The sequence below is a fragment of the Melitaea cinxia genome, chromosome 16, assembly GCF_905220565.1.
Source record: "Melitaea cinxia chromosome 16, ilMelCinx1.1, whole genome shotgun sequence".
In the NCBI taxonomy this organism is placed as follows: Eukaryota; Metazoa; Arthropoda; class Insecta; order Lepidoptera; family Nymphalidae; genus Melitaea; species Melitaea cinxia.
In genome coordinates, this window is record NC_059409.1 from 10,093,827 (window position 1) to 10,116,163 (window position 22,337).

The 22,337-nt window shown below is 32.3% G+C and overlaps 3 protein-coding genes and 1 pseudogene across 4 annotated transcripts; 1 reads left to right on the forward strand and 3 right to left on the reverse strand.

Annotated features, from left to right (window-relative positions):
* Window positions 1-1,605: 1,605 nt before the first annotated feature.
* Window positions 1,606-4,281, forward strand: LOC123660861. Its single transcript, XM_045595890.1, has one exon. The coding sequence runs from the start codon at window positions 1,882-1,884 to the stop codon at window positions 3,400-3,402; it is 1,521 nt and encodes a 506-aa protein (XP_045451846.1). The 5' UTR covers window positions 1,606-1,881; the 3' UTR covers window positions 3,403-4,281.
* A 3,189-nt stretch (window positions 4,282-7,470) lies between these two features.
* LOC123661010 (ribokinase-like) lies at window positions 7,471-10,438 on the reverse strand. Of its 2 annotated transcripts, XM_045596026.1 has the most exons (7): window positions 10,022-10,438; window positions 9,777-9,867; window positions 9,374-9,506; window positions 8,235-8,519; window positions 8,023-8,144; window positions 7,785-7,935; window positions 7,471-7,711 (listed from the first exon to the last, which is right to left on the reverse strand). In XM_045596026.1, the coding sequence occupies exons 2-7, from the start codon at window positions 9,845-9,847 to the stop codon at window positions 7,523-7,525; spliced, it is 951 nt and encodes a 316-aa protein (XP_045451982.1). In that variant the 5' UTR covers window positions 9,848-9,867; window positions 10,022-10,438; the 3' UTR covers window positions 7,471-7,522. The 2 variants fall into 2 exon arrangements, with proteins under 2 accessions (XP_045451982.1, XP_045451983.1); XM_045596027.1 differs by lacking the exon at window positions 10,022-10,438 and having other exon boundaries at window positions 9,777-9,963.
* Window positions 10,439-11,648: 1,210 nt separating this feature from the next.
* Window positions 11,649-18,763, reverse strand: LOC123661135 (annotated as a pseudogene).
* Window positions 18,764-21,345: 2,582 nt separating this feature from the next.
* On the reverse strand, window positions 21,346-22,291 carry LOC123660759 (39S ribosomal protein L17, mitochondrial). The gene is made up of 2 exons (XM_045595790.1): window positions 21,952-22,291; window positions 21,346-21,868 (listed from the first exon to the last, which is right to left on the reverse strand). Exons 1-2 carry the CDS (start codon window positions 22,147-22,149, stop codon window positions 21,461-21,463), a joined length of 606 nt encoding a protein of 201 aa, XP_045451746.1. The 5' UTR covers window positions 22,150-22,291; the 3' UTR covers window positions 21,346-21,460.
* Window positions 22,292-22,337: the final 46 nt, after the last annotated feature.

Consider the following 22,337-nt stretch of genomic DNA (forward strand, 5'->3'; position numbering starts at 1 on the left):
ATAAATATTGATTGTACAAAGAAAAAAAACCAAAACTAATAAATAAATACTAAGTCACTCTTTGAATATAGGTATGTTTGAGCGAATTTATGCATTATGAAATTTTGAATAAAATTGTACGTTTATATGCAGAAATTACATTCAATTTTAATCATATGTTTATAACGCTGCAAGCAAACAGAATGCTTATATTTGTATGAAACTAAAAATATTTTCTTTGAATAAGTTGTTAGAAGTGTTTGAACTCTTGAAAGACCTTAACAGCAACTAATCAATAATGTTGTTGGCTGCCTTGACGAAATATATATATATATATATATATATATATATATAAAGTGACATCAAATTATATAAAAAAAAATAAACGCCCATATTGCTTAGGCTATACGTAATAGGGAAATACCGGCAGCGTCAATCTGTTGACTGTCAATCTGCCGGACAAGAAAATCCTTGAGCATAGTCTCAAGATGGCCATTCACCATAGAGATGCTGCCGTCATTGAGAATGTGCTCAAAATGTTGGCAAATGTAGTGGTGTCAGGTACATCATTGTAAGTATAAATTGTGCGCAAATCAAAGTGTAATATAAATAATGAAATTAAATGTAATAGTATAGGTATAGGATAATGTAATTGTAATGATAAGGCTTTATATATGTACTTAATAAAATAGGATTAGTCATATAATATATTAATAAAAATTAAAAAAAAAGAAAATTAAATGGATAAAACGATTTCTAAGCACACAAAAAAAGTACCTAACTATTAACAATAACATAGGTTAAGTGTACATTGTAAGTAGCACATAAGTGTACATATATTGTAGTTAGAAAATAAGTGTACATATATCGTAGTTAGCAAATAAGTGTAAATATAATAAGAATAATTAGTATATAAGAATATAAAAAAGCAATATGTAGAATAGCCTTGGTCAGTAGACTCGCGTCGACTTTTAGAAATTTGAAATTTTAAGACTAGTTATTAAGGCTTCTAGATTCTAAAGTTGCGGTGAAGCACCGATGCATGTTAAAAAAAAAATAATAATAATATATGGAATAACAAAAGCACGGGCATAATAAGCCTGTGGATATATCACTAAAATAAAAAAATCTGCAGTCTTGCAGTCTTACAAATTAATCACCTTATAGCGTAAGATATAACGCTTAACAAAGGGTATGGGCAATTAGAGCCTGTGAATTGTTATAATAACGAAAAAAATATAATTATCTTAAAAGTATGTTTTTAAATAAAAAACATACACTGTTTCAACTTATAATTTTTTTTATTAACATTCAATTTCAGAAAATTTCAAAGCTTCGAATTTAGTTCGAAGGTCGTCGAGATTTTTATTATTTACTCAAAGTCAGCTCATGAGTGTCAAACGATATTTTTAATCGTTACACACATAAATCTTAACGTATTGCCGTCAATAATCATATTAATGACATAACAAAGTATTTTAAGATAATCGTAGTTATTTTACTCAAATAATTTTAAATTAGAAATCTCTAAATTGATTGAATTTTAAATTACAGATTTATTAACTTGTATAACATTTACTTCGTCGTTAAAAATATCGATAGTATCCAACCGTATTTGCACAACACTATCACGACGCCATTTTCGAGTTACAGCAGTGACTGACGACTGTTGTATGTCGAACTGTGTATTTACCATATTTTAACATTAAAAGACGTTATAATATATATGTTGTATATATTTTTTAAATGTGTAATGTTATTACTCTATCAGTGAAATTAACAGAAGAAACATTTATTGTGTACTATAGATGATATCAACTGCGCGGGAAATGTGGATAGCTACGTTTTGTATTCCCGCAAACTAAAACACGTTTATATAAAATATTGTGTTTTACAATCAAAATGATTCCATACAAAGGACGTGAGAATAGGAGAGGTAAGGCTATAAAAATGCCTAGAAGCATCGATCGTTTATATAAAGAAGGAAAATGCCGTGACTGTTCAGTGGTAGTGACGCGAATGGATTTTGCCAAAATATTAGGAAAGTTTACTAAGGTAAAGATCCAATATGAAAGCAGTTCTTCGTCTAAAAGTCAGAAAACATTGGAAACAGCTGTGCCTACCTCAAATACAAGATTAAAAAATAATGAAAATGGTATGGTACTTCTTCGCAGAACTGCTTATAATCAACATCCCGTTAAAGATATTGTTAGTACTCACTCCAAAAAAGGTAAAAATAATGATTTATCATCTGCTACTCGTCAAGTAAATAATGTTTTAAAAGAAAATAATAGTCCGAATAAAACAGACCTACTAAGGGAAAAAACTCTAATCCATAAAGAGAAAGAAATTCATCGAAATCAAAATAATATTAAACAGTATGCTATTGTTTTCAATGACCCAGCATGCGACGATATTAATCATGATCTTAAGTGTGACTTTTCATTACCGGAGTTAATACCAAAAGTAGACAAAAGTTTATTTCCTTCAGAAGAATGGTGTATAGATTATTTTCCTAAAAACGAAGAACCGACTGATGATAAAGTGTATGATAGAATAGCTGCTGAACTTGAAGACCTCATGTACAATGAAAAACCTGAAGTTAAGCTAACTCAGCCAGAACCTAACGTAAATAAAGTAGATGATTTTCCATCCATAATGGACATTCTTAATGATAATACCCCTGTAAATAACTCTGAAACAAAAGACCAAAGTACTAATATAGAATTTAAAAATAACTTGGAATCAAGTGATGTCGAGGCCATGCTTCTTGGTAATCATCCAGTTACCGATGATAAAGAACTAAATGACTCAAAACTAATAGAACCTTCGCCCATGGAGGTTGATAGTTCTGATGTCAAAAAATTAATAGACGATGTTGTACAATTTACCCCAAGTACTGAAGTTGATAAGACAGACGAAAATCAAATAAATGAAATTGATAAACCACACAGCCCTTCAATATTGGATGAAGCTCTACAGAAGGGAATCGAAGAGCACTTACCATGTGATCAAACCCATAAAAGTGAATCAGATCTTCCTAATGCTTCGGATATTAGCATCACTGACAAAACTGATACATCAAATGTTGAAAAAGATAGCAGTAATCAAGATAAGAATATTATAAATGATGACCAAAGTTCTAAGAAGAATGTAGAACAAAAGAGTTTAGAAAATATTTTAAATATACCACCAACCACTCAATTTGAAGATATCACTCATATAATATTCAAAAAAGTGGTTGATGGTGTATGTCATAAATCTGTAACATGTCCTAAAAATTTAAAATATAGTATAGAATTAGAAGGGAAGTCTGTGGAGTTTTTAGGTGCTCCTAAATATATATCAAGCTTTGAAGACTTACAGGTACTATTACAAATAGTAAATGAAACAGATTTAAACAGTTTATATGTACTTTATTGAAATTGTGTTTTGTTTGAGTTAGTTGTGGACAAATCTTTTACTATTGATATAAAAATGAATGTAATTTGGTCACGACTAAATATGGAAGATGACATCGACACCTGATATGAAGAACATTGTTACTAATGAAACAATGTTTTCTAACTCTACTATCAAAATACTGAGGGGACAAAAGGTATCTTTCAATCTGGGAACCGTATTTATACGACAACTAGAACAATTTTTAAATGAAAAAAAAAATTCATTGTAATTCAAGATAATCCAGATTTCTGCTAAAAGAATATTGTAACTTTGGTTATGAAAATAAAAATATATATAATATTGGTCTTTGAACACATTAACATTGTAATAAATACAATTTTTTTGTTCAAATTTCAACTCACTACTACTAATAATAATAAATTTAGTTAATATACTTTATTATTGGAACTGTTAATACAATATTTATAAATTAAAACAATCATATTCTAAATCATTGTAACTTGAACAAAAACAGCTTTCCATTTGATGTATCACAACTTGGTCAAATTCATACTACAGAATGCAAAAATTAATAGTAGAACAATTTACTTTATTACAGATGCGGCTTTATTTAATATCACTTTGCCACTTTTTAAATGCAACAAAATTGTAAAATGCTCTCCTGAAAACAACAAAATCAGATACAATATTCTTCATATCAGGTGTCGAAATATAAAACTATGATATAGATAGTAATAGTACTTTGGCCTTGATATAAATGGAATACTAATATATTTCATTTAAATATTTGTTATATATGTAACATTACATATTTGTTTAAAAATTGACAATTTTAAAAATGTTTTACTCTAAGTTCCAATAGATTACAGACCAAAATATAATATACTGTAAAAAGAATTGGCTATACTTATTATAAATTATTTGCATTAAAATAAAATATCTTAAATACTATAGTATTCTGCTAAAAACAGTTAACTTACAGTTTAATTTAATACCATAAATTCTAACTGAAGTCATACTTGATTATAAAAGAAAATAAAATAGAATTAAAGCAAAATGCTTAAATTTAATTACATTAATCAGCATGGTAGAGAAACAATTAAATATAAAAAAATATGCTTCAACTTAATTATTTGTACACTAAAATACAAAAAAAAAAAAATATAATGGACCAGGACTATGCAGCATAACAATAAATAAAACTATTGTAAAAGTTCCTGGTTCCTGTTTCCAAGTTCCTGGGAAATATGTTGTCAAAAGTAACTTTTAATATGGCAACATTAAAAAATATCAATCACTCATTGAATTTCTTTTTTTATTACAAGTCAGGGTTAGACTTTAGAATGTTTTACAAGATAAAAAAGAAATATTACACATCTAATTTAGAATTTGAAAGTGTCCAGTAACTTATGAAGGGGATCAAGCACCTGGGGGAATTAAGGATAGGATCGGCAACGCGCTTGCGATACTTCTGGTGTTGCAGACGTCTATATATGCTACGGCAATCGCTTACCATCAGGTGATCGTACACTTGTTTGCCGACCGTTATAAAAATAACAAAAAAAACCATGGCGTTTTATCCCAAAATCTGCAAATCAAAATATCCCAATATACTAAATGATGAATCACAACTCATTTGATACTTATAAATACCACCCCCATTCTATCCCACTTCCGTTAATCAAATCAAAAATTTATTTTTTACTAATTAATAAATAAAAAATATTGATTTGTACTGTTTGACACCAAAACGCAATACATAATATAATAATTTTAATAAAAGTCAACAGTGTCAAATTCGTCAAGTGCACCAACGCACTATCGATATCTTAATGATACCATTTCAATGTGATCTTGGAGAAGACAATATTTCCACTTTCATTTACATCAATTGATAATTTTATACATATTTGTATATGTGATAGTTATTTAAAGTTGGCATCTGGTCTGTATCTGCAATATATCAAGAATATTATTATCCGTTAACAAAATCAAATGGAATAAAGAAGTTATGATAAATACTCAACTGAAATACATAAACAATGCTAGCCTTATTTAATATCTTTATATACCTCATACTAAACAGAACATAAGTTTTTGTTTAAAATGTACCGGATTTATGAATGATATAACGTTTTCGTATACGGTTACGGATATGAAAATGTTTTTGGGTACCGGTTATGTATGTAAGAATTTTAAGGGATTATCGAAGAGAAGGAAATAGAACAATGTATTGTTAGAGTGCAGATGTGGTTATTCGGTTTCGGCAACGAAAGTTTTTATATTTCGGATATCCGATAGTTTCGGTTACGGTTACTCAGTTCCATAACATTCCTAATTAATTTTGAGGTACGTTACAACAAATCTAAATCGTTATAAAAATTCAATTTTTAAAAATATATCTACTGTTTAGTCATCATTATACTTGATATCGGCCGACACATTTGTGCTTTATTGGCAGCATTGAACGCCATTAATTAATGAAAGCTGTATGCTTTTGTCGGTCAACCATTATTTGTGCGCTGTTCATGCAAATAAATAAATACGAATCCACGAAATTTCTTCAAGATTATCAAATAATTTAAAACGTTATAAATCTTCTCCGTTCGATTTTTCAATAGTAAATAATAGTCAGAAACTCTCACTTCGTCCCATTCTTAATTGATTCACGTTTATGCTGTTGGTATAACTGATGTTTTTATTTCTTTTTTATGGATAAAAATTGAATCTATACAAAAAGCATGTTCTATAGTTTTTTTTTTTTTACATTTTTTCCGCGTTTCTAATGCAAATAATAGTAAATAGCCTTAAACAAGGTAATGATGTTCTACAACAGATATCATTTTGCAAGATATTTTATTTCTCCGTGCGTACGCCTAATGCTAGTAGCACTAGTAAAATTACAGCTGCAAATGTCAACGTATTGTACACAGTTTATATCGTTTTTAATTCGTCTATTATATTGCAAATAATGTAATCATGAACTCAACACACAACTTACAATTATTTTCATCTGGTATCTCTAAAAATATTTTATAAACTATTTTATTAACACTTAAACCTAGCCGCTTCTACGTTTTGTGTCTGACAGTAAAATAGAAGAAAAGTTTAGTTTTCACGATTTGTAATGGATAGGTATAAACTAAGGGATTTTAAAATGTTGTGGCTGAAAATTTATTTGTGAAAATAAAACGTTTTACTTTAGCCTTTCTCATTTTATACACATTTTAACATATGTAACAAATACTGTTATACTTTTAATACGTTCGACATTTATAATTGATAAGTCTTCTAATAGTTTTGAATCAATTACTTTGTTCACTTAAGTTAGCTGTTCGCTTCAGCTATATTATAATTAAAAATGTGTGTTTTACACGTCTGCCAACAAGTTTAACAAATTGTTATATATCTACTTAATATATAAAATTGTCGTGTCGCGGTGTTTGTAGTTAAACTCCTCCGAAACGGCATGACCGATTCTCATGAAATTTTGTGTGTATATATTGGGTAGGTCTTAGAATCGAACAACATCTATTATTCATCACCCTGAATGTTAAGGGTAGTCCACCCCTAAAATTTATTTTATTTTTATTTTATTATGATTTAGCATCAAAAAATACATACAACCCTAAATTTTCATAATATTTATGCAAATTACGTTTACTGGGTCAGCTAGTTGATATATAACAAAACGAATAATATCTACATATATATTATATTTTGGCTAGATTGTTAGTTTTAAGTCTTTTTTCCTTCTTTAATTTACTGTATAAACTACAATGTTATCAGTAATAGTCTAACTCACAAACCAATAAACCTTAAAAACGCAGCATATCGGCAAGTAAAATTAGTGGCAATATGTTGCCATATAAAATTTTGTTATTAGGTGAGGCTAATTTCGTGAGTTAGACTACAATAGTAATACCGTGATATCAGCCTGTCAATAAGTTTCTTTCATTATATTATGTTCTTTTTATCTTCAACTGTTTCATTTTTTTTTCTTTGATTGTTTTATACCTGACTTGGTATTACTTAAATGTTAAAAATGTAAGCAGTAAAGGGCTGTATGAATAAATAAATTTCTTATTAAACCTTCATAAATAATTTTCTTATTAAAAATTTACTAAATTATTCGATATTATAGAATTACATAATCATATCTTTTGTTAGTATAACTAAAATCAGCAGGGTAGCTTGTTTGCGTGCCTTCTTTCGTAACCGATAATGTAGCTACTTCACACGCTGCTCCGACTATTTGATGTAACGGTTGTCTTTTATCATCTGTAAGAAATTTTGCTAGAGCACCAACAAAGGCATCACCAGCACCCTGGAAATATATATTTTGTCAAAAATAAACCAATATAGCTATTAGAAAAAAAAATTGTTGATAACGAACTCACAGTCGTGTCTTTTGGTTTCACTTTGTCACACAAAACATGAACACAATCTGAATATTTTTTTGTTGAATAGACGGCACCCTTTTCACCCATAGTAATTATTACTGTGTCACAACCAAATTCTAATATTTTTTTGAGAGCCTCCTTTACATTACTGAAAAAAGTCATAGTTAGTTTTATACTGTTTGAAAGTATACCTACGTTTTAATGAAGTCATATTAATTTAAAAGATATTTCTTACGACAGTTCGACTTCGAAGTTTACTATCAGAGAAGCTTCAGGTTCATTTACACACAATATGGTACAATAAGGCAATATTTCCCCAATATCAGTCCTAGCTGGAGCTGCGTTTAACAATTTTATCTGTAATGTTAAAGTATACGTTGACTTAAATAGAAGTATGTCATGTTAACCGCAGCCATTTGCATTGTTTCTGTACAAAACATAACTTACACCATTATTTAGTTTAAACGCTTCTAACGTCGTTTCAAATGGTGTCTCTAGTTGGCCAATAATTAAATCAGCGTCTCGTATAAGATCCTTGGCAAGATCTACATCAAGTTTACTTAAAGAATTATTAGCACCAGCAACAATAACTATTTGATTTTCCCCATTTTCCGCAACTGATATTTGTGCAATCCCAGTCGTAATGTCTTTGGTTATATGAGTATGGGAAACATTCACACCTAAATTTTTCAAATGTTCTTTATATTGCTTACCCCATTGGTCATCACCTACCTACAAGAGCATCATTATTATTTGCAATCAAAAGTAAAATTGTTATAAGAAAAAAAATAACATGAATATGAAGTACATTAAAGGTCATCTATTTATTACATTAAATAATTAAGTATTTATAAATAAAGTAATGTTTTGGATAATAAAATATAAGACCTTGTACATGAAACACTTTTACAATTTATGATCAGTGTTTCAGAAGAATAGTTTAAAGAAAGATAGAATATAAATAAAGAAAGATAGCATAGTTCAAGAAAGAAAGATAGATAGTTTAAAGAATTTTTTTTTTTTTAAATTTATTTTTCATCTTTCTTTTGAAAGTCTTTTAACCTTAGACAATTCGATAATTTCAAAAAAAGTACTTCACGTGTAGTTGTTAATACTGCTACTTCAGTAGGTACTGTTAGTTGATGATGCTTATAAAACAAGACATTTCGACTAAAAAGGGAATAATTTTGTTTGCTAAAAAACGTAAAAAAACAGACTTCAATTACATCGACAAGTAATACAACGTAAGTAAACGAACAAAATTAACAAACGCAGAAGTCGTCACTACAATTTTCGAGGGTTCCCCTCGATTTCTCTGGGATTCTATCATCATATCCTGGTTTCCTTATCATGGTACCACACTTGGAATATCTACTTTCCAATAAAAAAAATAATTATTAAAATCGGTTCATAAACGACGAAGTTATCCCTATAAATATTGAGTAACCTCCTCCTTTTTTGAAATCGGTTAAAAAGGAACAAATTTTAGTCTGAAAAGTATCAAAATTGAACGCGTTGACGCGTGACACGCACATTCGCACAATTCTAGTCACTTAGTAAATCATAAAATATATTTTTAAACCTACTCTACAAATCATATACGTATTTCCGCCTAGTTTAGCTGCAGCAACGCATTGATTAGCCCCCTTTCCCCCATAGCTCGTCGTGAATTTAGTGCCGTGAAGTGTCTCACCGGGTGCTGGAAGCCTTGGACAATATCTGGAAATTACATTCTAAATTAAAAATACAGAGAAAGATATATAAAGATAGGAAAATTTGTTATTTATGTTTGTTAACTATTTTAAGTTTTAACTCTATGGCTGAAGCAGTAATGTATAGTTTAATATATAATTACAATCTTATTTATAATAAGACAATTTATAATAACTACTTCTTTGATGTCTTAAAAAATATAACCTCTGATGGTCATAAGTCAAAACATTTCACGAAGAGTAAGATAAATTTTTTAATACCTAACTTGATACATACGTTGTAAAGTCGACGCTGCAAGATCCAAGGACTATAATTTTTGGCTGATTTTTTACTTTTTCTGAATGCATTTTCAACTCTAGTCTCTACACTACAAAGTTAAATGGTTAAATAAATTTTATATTTATCCCATACAAATAAATGACAGGTAGTCGCTATGTGTACGTTTTCTGTTAAATAATCTGTTATCTTTAACTAAAATCGTACAACATAGCGTTATCAGCAACAATAATCTTAAGCAATACCTTTAAATACCTATCGTTTTCAGTAACTAACATATTGATCAAAATAAAGGTGATTAATTTAAATGTATATAACAAAAACACAATTAATTGTACTAATGTTATTTAATATACTTAACAGTTTTTTTTGTTAGCTAATTGACTATTTATGACATTAAACATAATGATACTTTGTGATATTGTATAACCTAAAAAAGTATACGAAATCTTAAAATCTAAACTTTAAACTTCAAAAGATATGAGTACAATCATCATTTATTTATTTTCTTTTTTTTATAATTGTATACACAATATCCTAATATCATTTATATCTGAGATATTAAATATTATTATATTTTATGTAACATGTTATTCTTAATACTGTCAGGCCAACGTTGCCAACCTACAAATAGTACTTGAATAGTACAAAGCATGTACAATTGACAAAACTACAACCTACAAAGGTAAAAAGTTACAAACTATGAAAGTGTCTATACATATAATAAAATGGTAGGAAAGTCAAAACTGTACATTGAATATTTTTTTAAAAGAATACTTGGGGTGTAATCTACAATCGACACCGAAGCCAAAAATATAGTTTTTAGAATTTTTGTCTGTTTTTCTGTTTGTCTAAATGTACATATGTCCGGGATAAACTCAAAAAGTACCGCATGGATTTACTTCAAATTTGGCACGAATATTATTAAGAAGTCGGGTCAACATATAAGCTACATATCTCTATGCTCCATGCTACATATTATCATGCTATCACCTACCGGGAACGAGCAGTGAACCTTTATTTCCTCAACGCATTCTGTAACGACGTGTAATCTAACGACGCATATTTGAATGTTGTTGTTATTGTGTTAATATCCATGGTATATAAGCTAGCTTCACACTATAAAAATCGCGCAATATAAGTAACTGAGCCGATAAACATAATTAAATGAATATAAGTAGACAAGACAATTTTAAAGCAGCGCCATCTATGAGATTTTTCTGTAGATATGAAATGTAAAGAAGAAACGGGTAAATGAATGTTATTTTAAAAGGTGTAATCGTAGGTATTTTTGGTGCTGTATATCGTTACAAAGTTACTAACTATCACGGTCTTAATAATACACAGTGTCATACAGTACCATTACTGTAGGCGACGTACCCCCATGGTACGGCCGACAAAGGAATGACGACCGATGGGTGTGCTGTGCAACAAAGACAATAGCACTCTATCTCTTTTTCTATCACACGTAACGCATTTGTGTTTTAAAATATAACCAATTACAATGAAAGTCATTAATATACCCAATTACAACGAAGCGTCACTCAATATAACCAACCAATTAGAATCACTCAACTGGCGTGCGCAGTGCGCACTGCACCACGTGACCGCACCTATCGATAGCATCGATGCTAGCTAGTGTTTGGTACTTTCGTCAAGTAATTATGCACGCAGACTATAATTTTTTAGCACTTGCACTTATATCGCACCACTAGTAGTACTTGGCCCGAAATTCTCCCCCTTCGCGTCACTAAATTGATTTCCTTGGAAATCATTTTTTCTCACTCATTTTTGAGCTATATTGCCCCAAGTTCCTTTCGGATAGTTCGGCAATTTACTATACTCAAACGTAGTTAAATAACGGCGAACGAATTTCTTTTAAAAAAAATATTTATTTATTAATTACAAGATGTTTATAGTTACAAATGTTCTACAAGACTAATCTTAAAATAATAATTAATTAAAACATTACATTTAAAACTTATGAACTAAATGCACTTTTGAATTGTCCCACGGAAACGCTTGGTCAGCAGCCATTGTTAGAACTTGAGCCGGTGGCGTCGATGGGTCGCGTAACTCCTCCCTCCTTAAGCTGGAAGCGCATTTTGCAGCTTCCTGTAGCGTCCTCGCTGCAACTGTTCTGTCTGACTGCAGGTTCCGCCGTCTGGTATGATTTACTTCGGCTTTGTCTCCATAGGTATAATTTCCAGCATATAATCCCAGCGCAGATGATGTATATTGCGATGGGGCCAACTCGGGGTAGCCATCATAACTTGCCAATTAATGCCATCTTCGTTTGGGATGTCTTCTGCACGTTCCATCAACTCATGGATACTGTCCAGTGAGATGTCTTTGAGCTGAAGGTTATAATGTATCTTTTCTTCTGGTATGATTGGAGTACTTGGTAATGGAATGATTTCATCTATTGTTATTGTGTCAGAATTTGTTCTCAATATTTTATTTGATATTTCCAATTGACAGTCACGTGTGATGCTGACTATTTGAATACCGGATATCCTTTTGTATGTTGTTTTTGAACCACAATGAATTCTTAAAATTTCATCGTGTTGTAGAATTATCAGCCATTTGTTTTCTTCTATTTTCTGTATTTTCTGTTGCTTGAGATTCATTTTCGCTCTTGTACAGTTTGCTTTTTGATGTTTGATGAGTGATATAACGCAGTCTTCAGATTTATCTATGGGTTGAGTGTTCAGTGTCGCGCAGAGATGGGTGTCTTGCGTGATCTTCTTGCAGCTGTCCTCCAGGTAAGAGTACTCCTCGCTACCCAGTACTAGGTATTTGGATTTGGGAATAATAGTTAAATTTTGCTTATCTGGGATGGAATAGATATGGAGAAGGTCAAAAACGTTTGGATCAACGGAGGGTATTTCCAGGATAAATGTTAATGCGTGCTCTGTGCTATAAGCTTTTACACTAATTGACTTTTCTATACTATGTATATTTTTGATGCTTATGCTATCTACTGCTTTAAATCTATTTGACTTTTGCATGTTCTGAATCTCATCTATTAAATTATGTGGAGCTATTATACTTGGGTGCATTATACCTATCTGAGCAAAAGTCATTGCATCTTCTAGAACTAAGAGCTTATTTAATAGGAACTCTAAACTAAAGATTATTTGAATGTATAAATCTAAAAAGTTCATATGATTAATTACTAAATTATTACTAATAGTGGCATTTTTCAACAGGTTTACTAATTTTTGCTCATTTTCTTTAACAATTTGTATTTGTTTGCTAAATTCTTTAATTGTATTTTCCGCTAAAAATAAAGATTGTTTTTGAGAATTTTGAATTTTATAAACTGAATTTCGTAAGTTTGATATTTCATTTTCAAATTTAATCGCATCTTCGTAGTCTAAATTTCCTGTAATTGCTTTAACCACAGATCCTAACCCATTTATTATACCACGCCTAACTCTAGTTGAATGCGGTGCTATAAACATAATTTTCTTATTTATTAAACTTAAACTAGCTTCTATCTGATTCTTGTATGTTTGATAACGTATATCCTTACTACCTAATAACGACCTATCCTCTGCTTCTTTCGTGCTAACATATAGTGCTAGAATTTTTATAGTAACCTCATGAAGGTAAGTAATATTATAGACACAAGCCAGACTAAAAGTATCAATCTGTTTGAGAACTAGTCCTTGTTTAAGTAATAATATTCCATTTTCATTATTTACGGGATTAAGGGTCAAGTTGGCTGTTGCGAAGAGCACCCAGGCTCCTGCGATAAGGGTCCTGTAACAAGATGTGGTCTTCGTAAAAGCTTAAAATGTACTCTAATAGATTTGGAATTGGGGTGGTTACCTATTATTTCAGCAACATTGTTGGGGTGAAGGTGAATTATTTTATACGGACCTTTGAAGACTGGTTTGGTTTTGTCATTGCGCGCAGTTTTGGCTACCTGTTTGTAAACTATTTCTCCTACCTTAAATGTGATCTCCTTGGCGGCCTGGTTACGTTTTTCTATTACCTGTTCCTTATTTTTAGCCATGTGAGCTGCTAAACATTCTTGTACTGCTTCTGCGTTTCTGCGGTGCTTGATGACATAGTCCTGGTAAAACTCTTTAGGATAGAATAATTCCAAAGGATTTCGAGAAGCTGTGTGACCAAATAACAGTTCTCGTGGTGTATAACCCGTTACAGAGTGAATTGAGTTATTATAGGCAATTACAGCGTAATTCATTATTAAATTAATTGGGTCTTCTTTATTTGTCATTCTTTGTATTCTGATAATCTCACCTATGGTTGAATGGAATCGTTCTATGGGAGAGTTGGAATTCGGGTTGTATGGTGTTGTAAAGTGAATGTTAATGTCGTGAGATGCACATATTTCCTTAATAACTTCGTTATCGAATTTACTATCTGAATCGGTTGTTATTTTCAATGGTAAGCCTATGACAGAGAAAACTTGTATCAATGCTTCAGCGATATGTACACTGCTTGCAGCGTTTAGGGGCATAGCTTGTGCAAATTTTGAAAAATTATCTATTATTGTTAGAAAAGTTGCACCTCCTGTAGAATAGAGGTCCATAAACAGATGTTCAAGAGGTTTTGTTGGTGTCTGGGTCAAGGTCAAAGGGGGTCTGAGTGGATTTCTCTCGTACTTAGATTTTAAACAAACATCACATTGATTAATAAATTTTTGAATCGAAAGCAACATATTGGACCAATGGTAGTTTCTACGGAGTTGTTTAAATGTTTCTTGAATACCGCGATGCGTTGTTTTGCCTTCGTGGTATTTCTTTATTAATTCCTGTTGTTCTGTCTTATTTTCGACTAAGGTCACGCGCGAGTTACACCTAATTAATTTTGGGCCTCTGTCATTAAAAATAGTAGTGTAAACCCTTGCAAAGGCTGAATATAAACTTTCGTCGTAAAAATAGCAGTGAAAGATACGATCTGCTATAGTATGTTCTTTCAGAAATCTAATAATTTCAGACTCAGTGTTGTTTATGGGGATAAATACGTCTTTGATAACAATTCTAGAGTTTGTCGACCTATTTTCTACTCTATATTCTGAACCGGGTGTAGACCTTATATGAAACTGTTTAAGTTGTCTGTCAATGGCGTCTGATAAGATTGGTATACCTCTATTTTCGTTGTCGGGTTGGGTATGATTAGTGGAGATCAGCTGGTCTTGGTCAACACTCATTTGGTCATTGTGGGTTTGTATGTCATTTTCTCTTTGATTTTGTACGTGAACGTTATCAGTATTGTCAGTCGCATTGTCAATGTCAGTGTTTCGTGACTCATTTGCATTGTCAGTGTTTGTGTTTTGCGCTTCAGTCGTATTGTCAATGTCAGTGTTTTGCGCTTCCCTACGTACATTATCAAAAATGCGATTGATTATTTCATCGTCATCGTTGTCGTCAAGATTTACGGCTAATGAATCAACACTCTTATGAAAAATTTTAACTCTAGATAATGCATCTGCATTCGTGTTTTGACTACCCTTTTTATATACCACTTTGTAATCATACTCAGCAAGCTTAAGTCTCCAACGAGTTAATTTTGAATTTGGGTCTTTCAAGGACATTAACCATGACAAAGATCTATGGTCAGTGTAGATGGTAAACTTCCTACCATATAAATACGGCCTGAAGTACTTAATGGCCCAGATTATAGCTAATAATTCTTTCTCTATGGTTGAATAACGATTTTCTGTATCTGATAGTGTCCTAGATGCGTAAGCAACAGGTTTATCAGATCCTACGTTTCCCTGCGATAAGACTGCTCCTATGGCTATATCAGAGGCATCGGTTGTCAAAATAAATGGTTTGTCAAAGTCTGGGTATTGTAAGATGGGAGAATTTGTTAAAATTTGCTTACATTTGTCTACTGCGTCTATAAATTCTGGTGTATGTATTACTTTAGCGTTTTTCTTTAAACATGCTGTTAATGGTTTGGTTAATTTCGCGAAGTCCTTAATGAATTTACGATAGTAACCTACTAGACCTAGGAAAGACTTAATATCCTTTTGATTATATGGTATAGGGAAATTTAATACGGCTTTGATTTTATCTTTGTTAGGCTTAAGTCCCTGGTCCGTGAGTTCATGTCCTAAGAAATTAACTTGTTTTTGTAAAAATTCGGATTTATCTAATTGAATCTTTAAATTGTGGACTTTGAAACGATCGAAAACTTGTTTTAATTTAACTATATGGTCTTGTAAAGACGTGGATACTATGATGACGTCATCTAAATAGGTAAAAACATTATCTAAACCTCTTAAAATGTGATCCATAAGACGTTGAAAAGTACTAGGGGCATTTTTCAAGCCAAAGGGCATTCGTAAAAATTCATAATGACCTCTTTCTGTTGTAAAGGCAGTCTTTTCAATGTCGTTAGGGTGCATCTCAATTTGATGGTAGCCACTCGCGAGGTCGAGGGTAGTAAAGTATTGTGCTCGTCCTAGTCTGTCTAATATGTCGTTTATGTTTGGAAGGGGGTATTTGTCCTCTACAATCCTATCATTTAGTCGTCTATAGTCAATAACAAGCCTCCACTTAACCTTTCCAGAGGCGTCTGGTTTTTTAGGGACTATGTGTACTGGGCAAGACCATGGGGATATGCTTTCTCTAATGATTCCTTGTTTTAAAAGGTTGTCGACTTGGTTCTGAATTTCTTTACGCTGTTGAGGGGCCTGTCTGTAACTTCTAACGAAAATAGGAGTCTGGTCAGTCAGTCTTAGTTCGTGTTTTACGGTATGGGTGAAGGACAGTGGAATTTTGTCTGAATGAAAAATTTCTCTATAATTATAACAAAGTCTAATTATTTCTCGCTTTTCCTCGTCATTCATATGCTCAGTACGTATTTTATTTAGGTTTTGTTTTAATTCATGGTCAAAATTTTCTTGAATATTTAAATTATTCAGACTAGAGACGCTTTCCAAGTTATTTAATACATATTCAGGTACAGGTTCAAGAGCTACCTGGGTATTATTGATGACAATTTTCTTTTCATTGCTAAAATTAATTATGGATGTCTTAAAAATGCCATTTTTAACTGTAACTAGGGCTGTTGGCGATTTAAGATCTTTATCCCAGTAGAACTCATCACAAATATATTGACCATCAGTATAGTTTGTTTTGACAATAATTAATTTTTCACATTTAGGTTCAACCTTAACTTTCTTAACTGGATAATCTGTATATATAGGTATTTCACAAGTAGGAGATATCAATAATTTATTGTTTAAGTCAATTGTACAGCCTAATTCTTTCAACAAATCTATTCCTATTATTCCTATATACTTCGGATCAACATCGAACACTAAAAACTTATGAGACTTATCGGTATTAAATTGAGGGGGTAAAGGTAAATATGCAACATAGTCATGTTTAGTAGTAGCGTGTGCGGTTTTCACTAAAAACGGTTCATATTGTATGCAATGTTCAAAACTAGTTCCTATTAATGCTTTAGGTGATATCATGCAGTTAGTTGCTCCTGTATCTAATAAGAATTTACCCTTAAACTCTGGGAGGTCAATGTATGGTAGATGGGACTTACCTTGTCTTTTTATTTCAACAGTGTTTAACTGTGATCGTCGTTTACCTTGTCCTCGGGAAAATCCTGGTGGTTTGTCTGATCTGAGGACGCATCTGCGTAATCTTGGTCAGAAAATTGTGTGGTAAAGTACTCACCTTGTTCGCAATAGGGGTCGTCGTTATCTTGGTCGAAGTCTGGCTCGTTACTTGTGTAGAAAAATTCTTCCTGACCCACCTGAGGTCTAGGTGGTTTATTTACTGACCTCATTGTAACATCTGAGATATTTTGTGGCTGGTTAACTTGTTGATGTGGCATATTCTGCTGCTGTCTGAAGTTTCCAGAGTTCCTAAAGTTTCCAGAATTCCTAAAATTACCGGAACTTTGGGGTGTAAAGTTACCTGCAGCTTGCTTGTTTTTCCACGGTGACGCGGGCTGTACCCACTGTGGTCTTTGTGGTCCAACATTATCGAAGAACCTATGTTTGGGTATATTACTAAACCTAAACGGCAGGCTAGTTTGACTTATGGGCATATTAGGTCTAGGCATCTCTTTTGGTTTGGCTTGTATGGGAGGTGAATGAAAATTATTAAATTTATTATGAGCTAATCGTGCCTCCTCTTGTCTAGCTGTTATTATCGCTACCTCCAGGGTCGTAGGTTGTGAAATACGCACCCCGATCGAGACATGAAATTCAAGGTTATTGATATATTGGTCGATTACCATATTTTCGTAATACGATTTATCACTGTGCCTACCTACCGAGTTTAACGTATCTAATATATCTCTAAGACGTTTGCCGAAAGCCTCCGCGTCTTCATTTTTATTACGACGGACACGCGTTAGCTCCTGCATTACTTGAATCTCATTACGCGGCTCTCCTAACCTACGTATTAATGCTGATTTAATGCTATCCCACGTATCGAGTGACTCTTCGTAGGCCACGGCATCTATCGCGGTTCCGCTTAGCCTACTTTTAATGAGAGAGATAAGTGGCGGACTTACTCTAGCAGGTGCATCGAGCATACACAGTATATTCTCTACCTCTCTTATATAATAATTAAGTATTTTTGGATTACCATCATACCTGGGCATAACATCCCTTACAAATTTAAAATTATGTATGTCTGAACTATTCATATTGAATAATAAAAAGAAATCGAGTAAAATTAGAAAACTAATTGTTTACGATTAGCGATAGCGTTGGCGTTACGCTAACTATAACTACGTATAGCACAAAATATTCTATTATTAAATTTATTGTCTAATGCGATTCTAGCATAAGGACAAAAATTATTTAAGTATTACACAAAATATATTATTATTAAATTAATTGTCTAATCGCGATTATAGCACAAAGACAATCACATATAACACAATACTCGTATGCATAAATATAATATAACGACATGAGATATAGCACAGGATACTGGGTAAACGATTCGTACTTACCCAAGGATTCTCTGCATCTCTTGCCGGGCCTTGTAGAACAGCAGAGCTCCCAATTCGCCAGGACTCCCGCAGGATATCGCCGTTCGTAGGTTCTTGTATAGCGGATCGCGAAAATAACGATAGATATCGTTCACTCTATTCGGAGAGTTTTATTCGAAGTTCGAGTGTCGCGATCCTACCGACTGCGCCAGTTAAATAACGGCGAACGAATTTCTTTTAAAAAAAATATTTATTTATTAATTACAAGATGTTTATAGTTACAAATGTTCTACAAGACTAATCTTAAAATAATAATTAATTAAAACATTACATTTAAAACTTATGAACTAAATGCACTTTTGAATTGTCCCACGGAAACGCTTGGTCAGCAGCCATTGTTAGAACTTGAGCCGGTGGCGTCGATGGGTCGCGTAACTACGTTCGTGACAAATTTTCAAACGAAACTGAATCTGCAGTTTCTCAGGCAATGTTTTGTTTCGCATAATTGCCGTTTCACGCAACATAGATATATCTTATAATGTTGCTTCAGCGTGTAATATCCCACTGCTGGGTATAAGCCTCTTTTTCCATGTAGGAGAAAGATCAGAGCTTAATCCACTGCTCTGCTCCAATGCGGGTTGGCGGATGGGGCGAAGCCGTTGAGAAACGGCCTTTGACAGGGTTGGGCACGCAGGTCTTCTTAGCAAGCTTCCTGCTTACGGCATCCCTGCTGGCTTTGGTAGCTGGATCTCAGACTTTTTGAATGAACCGTCAATCAAAGTGGTCGTCGACGGCTGCTCCTCTAACCTGATGGATATAAACGCCGATGTCCCTTAAGGTTCTGTTCTCTCTGCAACTCTTTTCGTGCTCCATATTAATGACATGCTACAACCAGGCATGTTGGATGGATAGTGGATGTTTTTAATTATAAATTACCTGCCTTCAAAAAAGTTGTTTTGGGATTTAATACTAATTACTTATAAATGATTTTTGTGTTTGTTGTTTATGTTTGTTTTTAATTTACTACATCTATTTTTAATTATACTCATCTGTATTTCAATTTTGTAGATATAATATTTTATAATACTAGTGTTACATCTCTTTTTGTACATGTTGTGACAACTTAAAATGTTGCGCATTTAAGCTTAATTGTACCTATAGTTTTTATGTGAAAATTGTAATGTAGCAACTACTGTTTGTCCAAATAAAAAAATAAAAATAAAATTGTTGGATACGCAGATGACAGTACGGCTGTTGAGAGATATTTGTCCAGCCCAAAAGACAACAAGGACACAATACGTTCTCAGAGAGAGGCTATGGTAGAGCGAATGAACTCAATACTAGGGCACGTATCTCAAGGGGGTGATTGCAACCTGGGCACGTTCAACGCTACCAAAAAGCAGGCTTGTTTGTTCTCCGCCAAACGGAGTTTTTTCAACTTGACTCCTACTTTCCGTGCTACACCTGTCCCTGTGTCCGATACCCTCGACAAGCACAAACTGCAGCCTGAAAGCTTGGCAACTTAAACAAGGTTGAGTAATATTTTACACCTGGACAGTTTCTAACGCTGTATAAAGCTCAAGTCCGATCGTGCATGGAATATTGCAGTCACTTGTGGGATGGTTCAGCTAAATATCAACTCGCCACACTGGACTCAGTGGAACGCAGAGCCAGGGGGCTAATCGGTAACGCCAGTTTGGAGGAGTCTCTTCACACTCTGGCCCACCGAAAAAAGTTGCCAATCTAATGGTCTTTTACAGGTTGTACTTTGGGGATTGTGCCCTGGAGCTGCATGAGCTTATACCCCCATCTCCTTTCTTCCATCAGACTAACTTATTTTTTTGAAATTTAATGAAAAAGCTAAAAATAATATTAGACTTTCCAGGCTTGACACAAAAAAAATATAAACAATTTTACACACTTGAGAAATAGAAAAAAATAGTACAAAATATTTTTCATATTCCTTGAATTTACGTTTGTTGTTGCATCCAAATGGTCTTCCAGAAATTATTATCAGGCATGAATTTTATTAATAAACAAGCTGAGATGACATAGTCCTGTCTTCATGGGCATACCGACATCAAGGCAAAGTAAATAGCAAAGTAAATGCCCCTTTGCTCCACCCTGACTTGAAGCCAATAATTGATATTTTAGATTTTAATGAGAAAATTTTAGGTAAATCTAACTTCTCTTCATTTTGACTATAAAATGTGTGAAGTTGAAGTAATTGTTGCTTTTAAAAAAATTCAATTTTTTTTAATTCTGTATGAACTTCCAAACTATCAGAAACCCTTAAAAGGTTATTTTAATTGGTCCAGCCATTTTAATTTACATAGATTACAGCAAATGGCCTGGATTAAATAACAAAAAAAGCTGCACCAAACTTAATTTGAACTGAATCAAGTGTGTGTTGTGTTTATTGGGTGGCCATTAAGCTTTCACACATATGAGGATTGTTTGATAAGCAATTAATTTTTGATTTTTTTTTGATAAATTTAGTACACAAATAAATACATGTAATTGATTAAATTTATTAGAATTGAGTTTCTTTCGAGAAATATAAACTAGTATATAAATAGGTGATTTTGAGATAATATGACTGACATGTAAGTAAAAAAACTTTTTTCATGCTATTAATAATTTACTTATTAATCTTGTTTTAAGTAATTCACTACACTTCACTATAACTTTAAAATATCAACAATCGTAATATTGATGTAATTAGGATTTTGGCATTATTGCGATTCATTAGTAGGCTTATTTTGATGTTCTTTTTTTAGTCCAGATGATACCTCTTCTATTTTGCCTAATTTTTCTGCCATTTCTGCATATTTTGCTTGTCTGTAGTCATATTTTGCAGCATCCAATAATACATTCTGTAGTAATAGCCTATTATTGGATTGTTTGTTAGTTAATGCAGGATAGGGATTTCCTCTTAATTCTAGAACAGCCTTATCAATGTGCCTTCCGTAATATGCTTGAGGTGCTTTGTACATTTTAGTGAAAGCCGTGTTAAAGTTTTCATATCTAGGTGCTAGAACTTTGAATAATTTATGTACCAATTGTTTTTCAAGTAGCCAATAGTCTGCTATTTCCATTGTTGGTTTGTGACAATCACCATTAGTTATAGCCTCAGATATTAACTGAAAATTATACGTGAAAATCAATGTCAAGTATTTACATTATTTTAATCTATTAAAGGTTATTTTGTAATTTAAATACCTACCCTTTCTGCATACTGACGCGCTTCATCTGCTCTCCGATAATTAAGTTCAATTCTTTCATATTTAATTAATCCAGTAACAGTTTTTCTTAATTTGTTTAGCCTTCCTTCTGGGCCTTGTGGACTACTTAATTTACGATGTTTTGGTGGTACCTTTATCCGTAATTTTGAAACTAATTTTGAAACATCAGCTTGATTCATATTTTTTACTTTTAGTTTATTTTACTTAGAAACAGCAAAGCAATTAATTTTAGGTTATAAAATTCTTTGACAATTTGAAAATACAAAATGATGTCCCGAATCCCAATATCTAAACTTTATGGTATTGGTATAGGTATAAGTATATAAGTGTAATAATCTATGGTATAGGTATAGAGAAAAGAAACTGA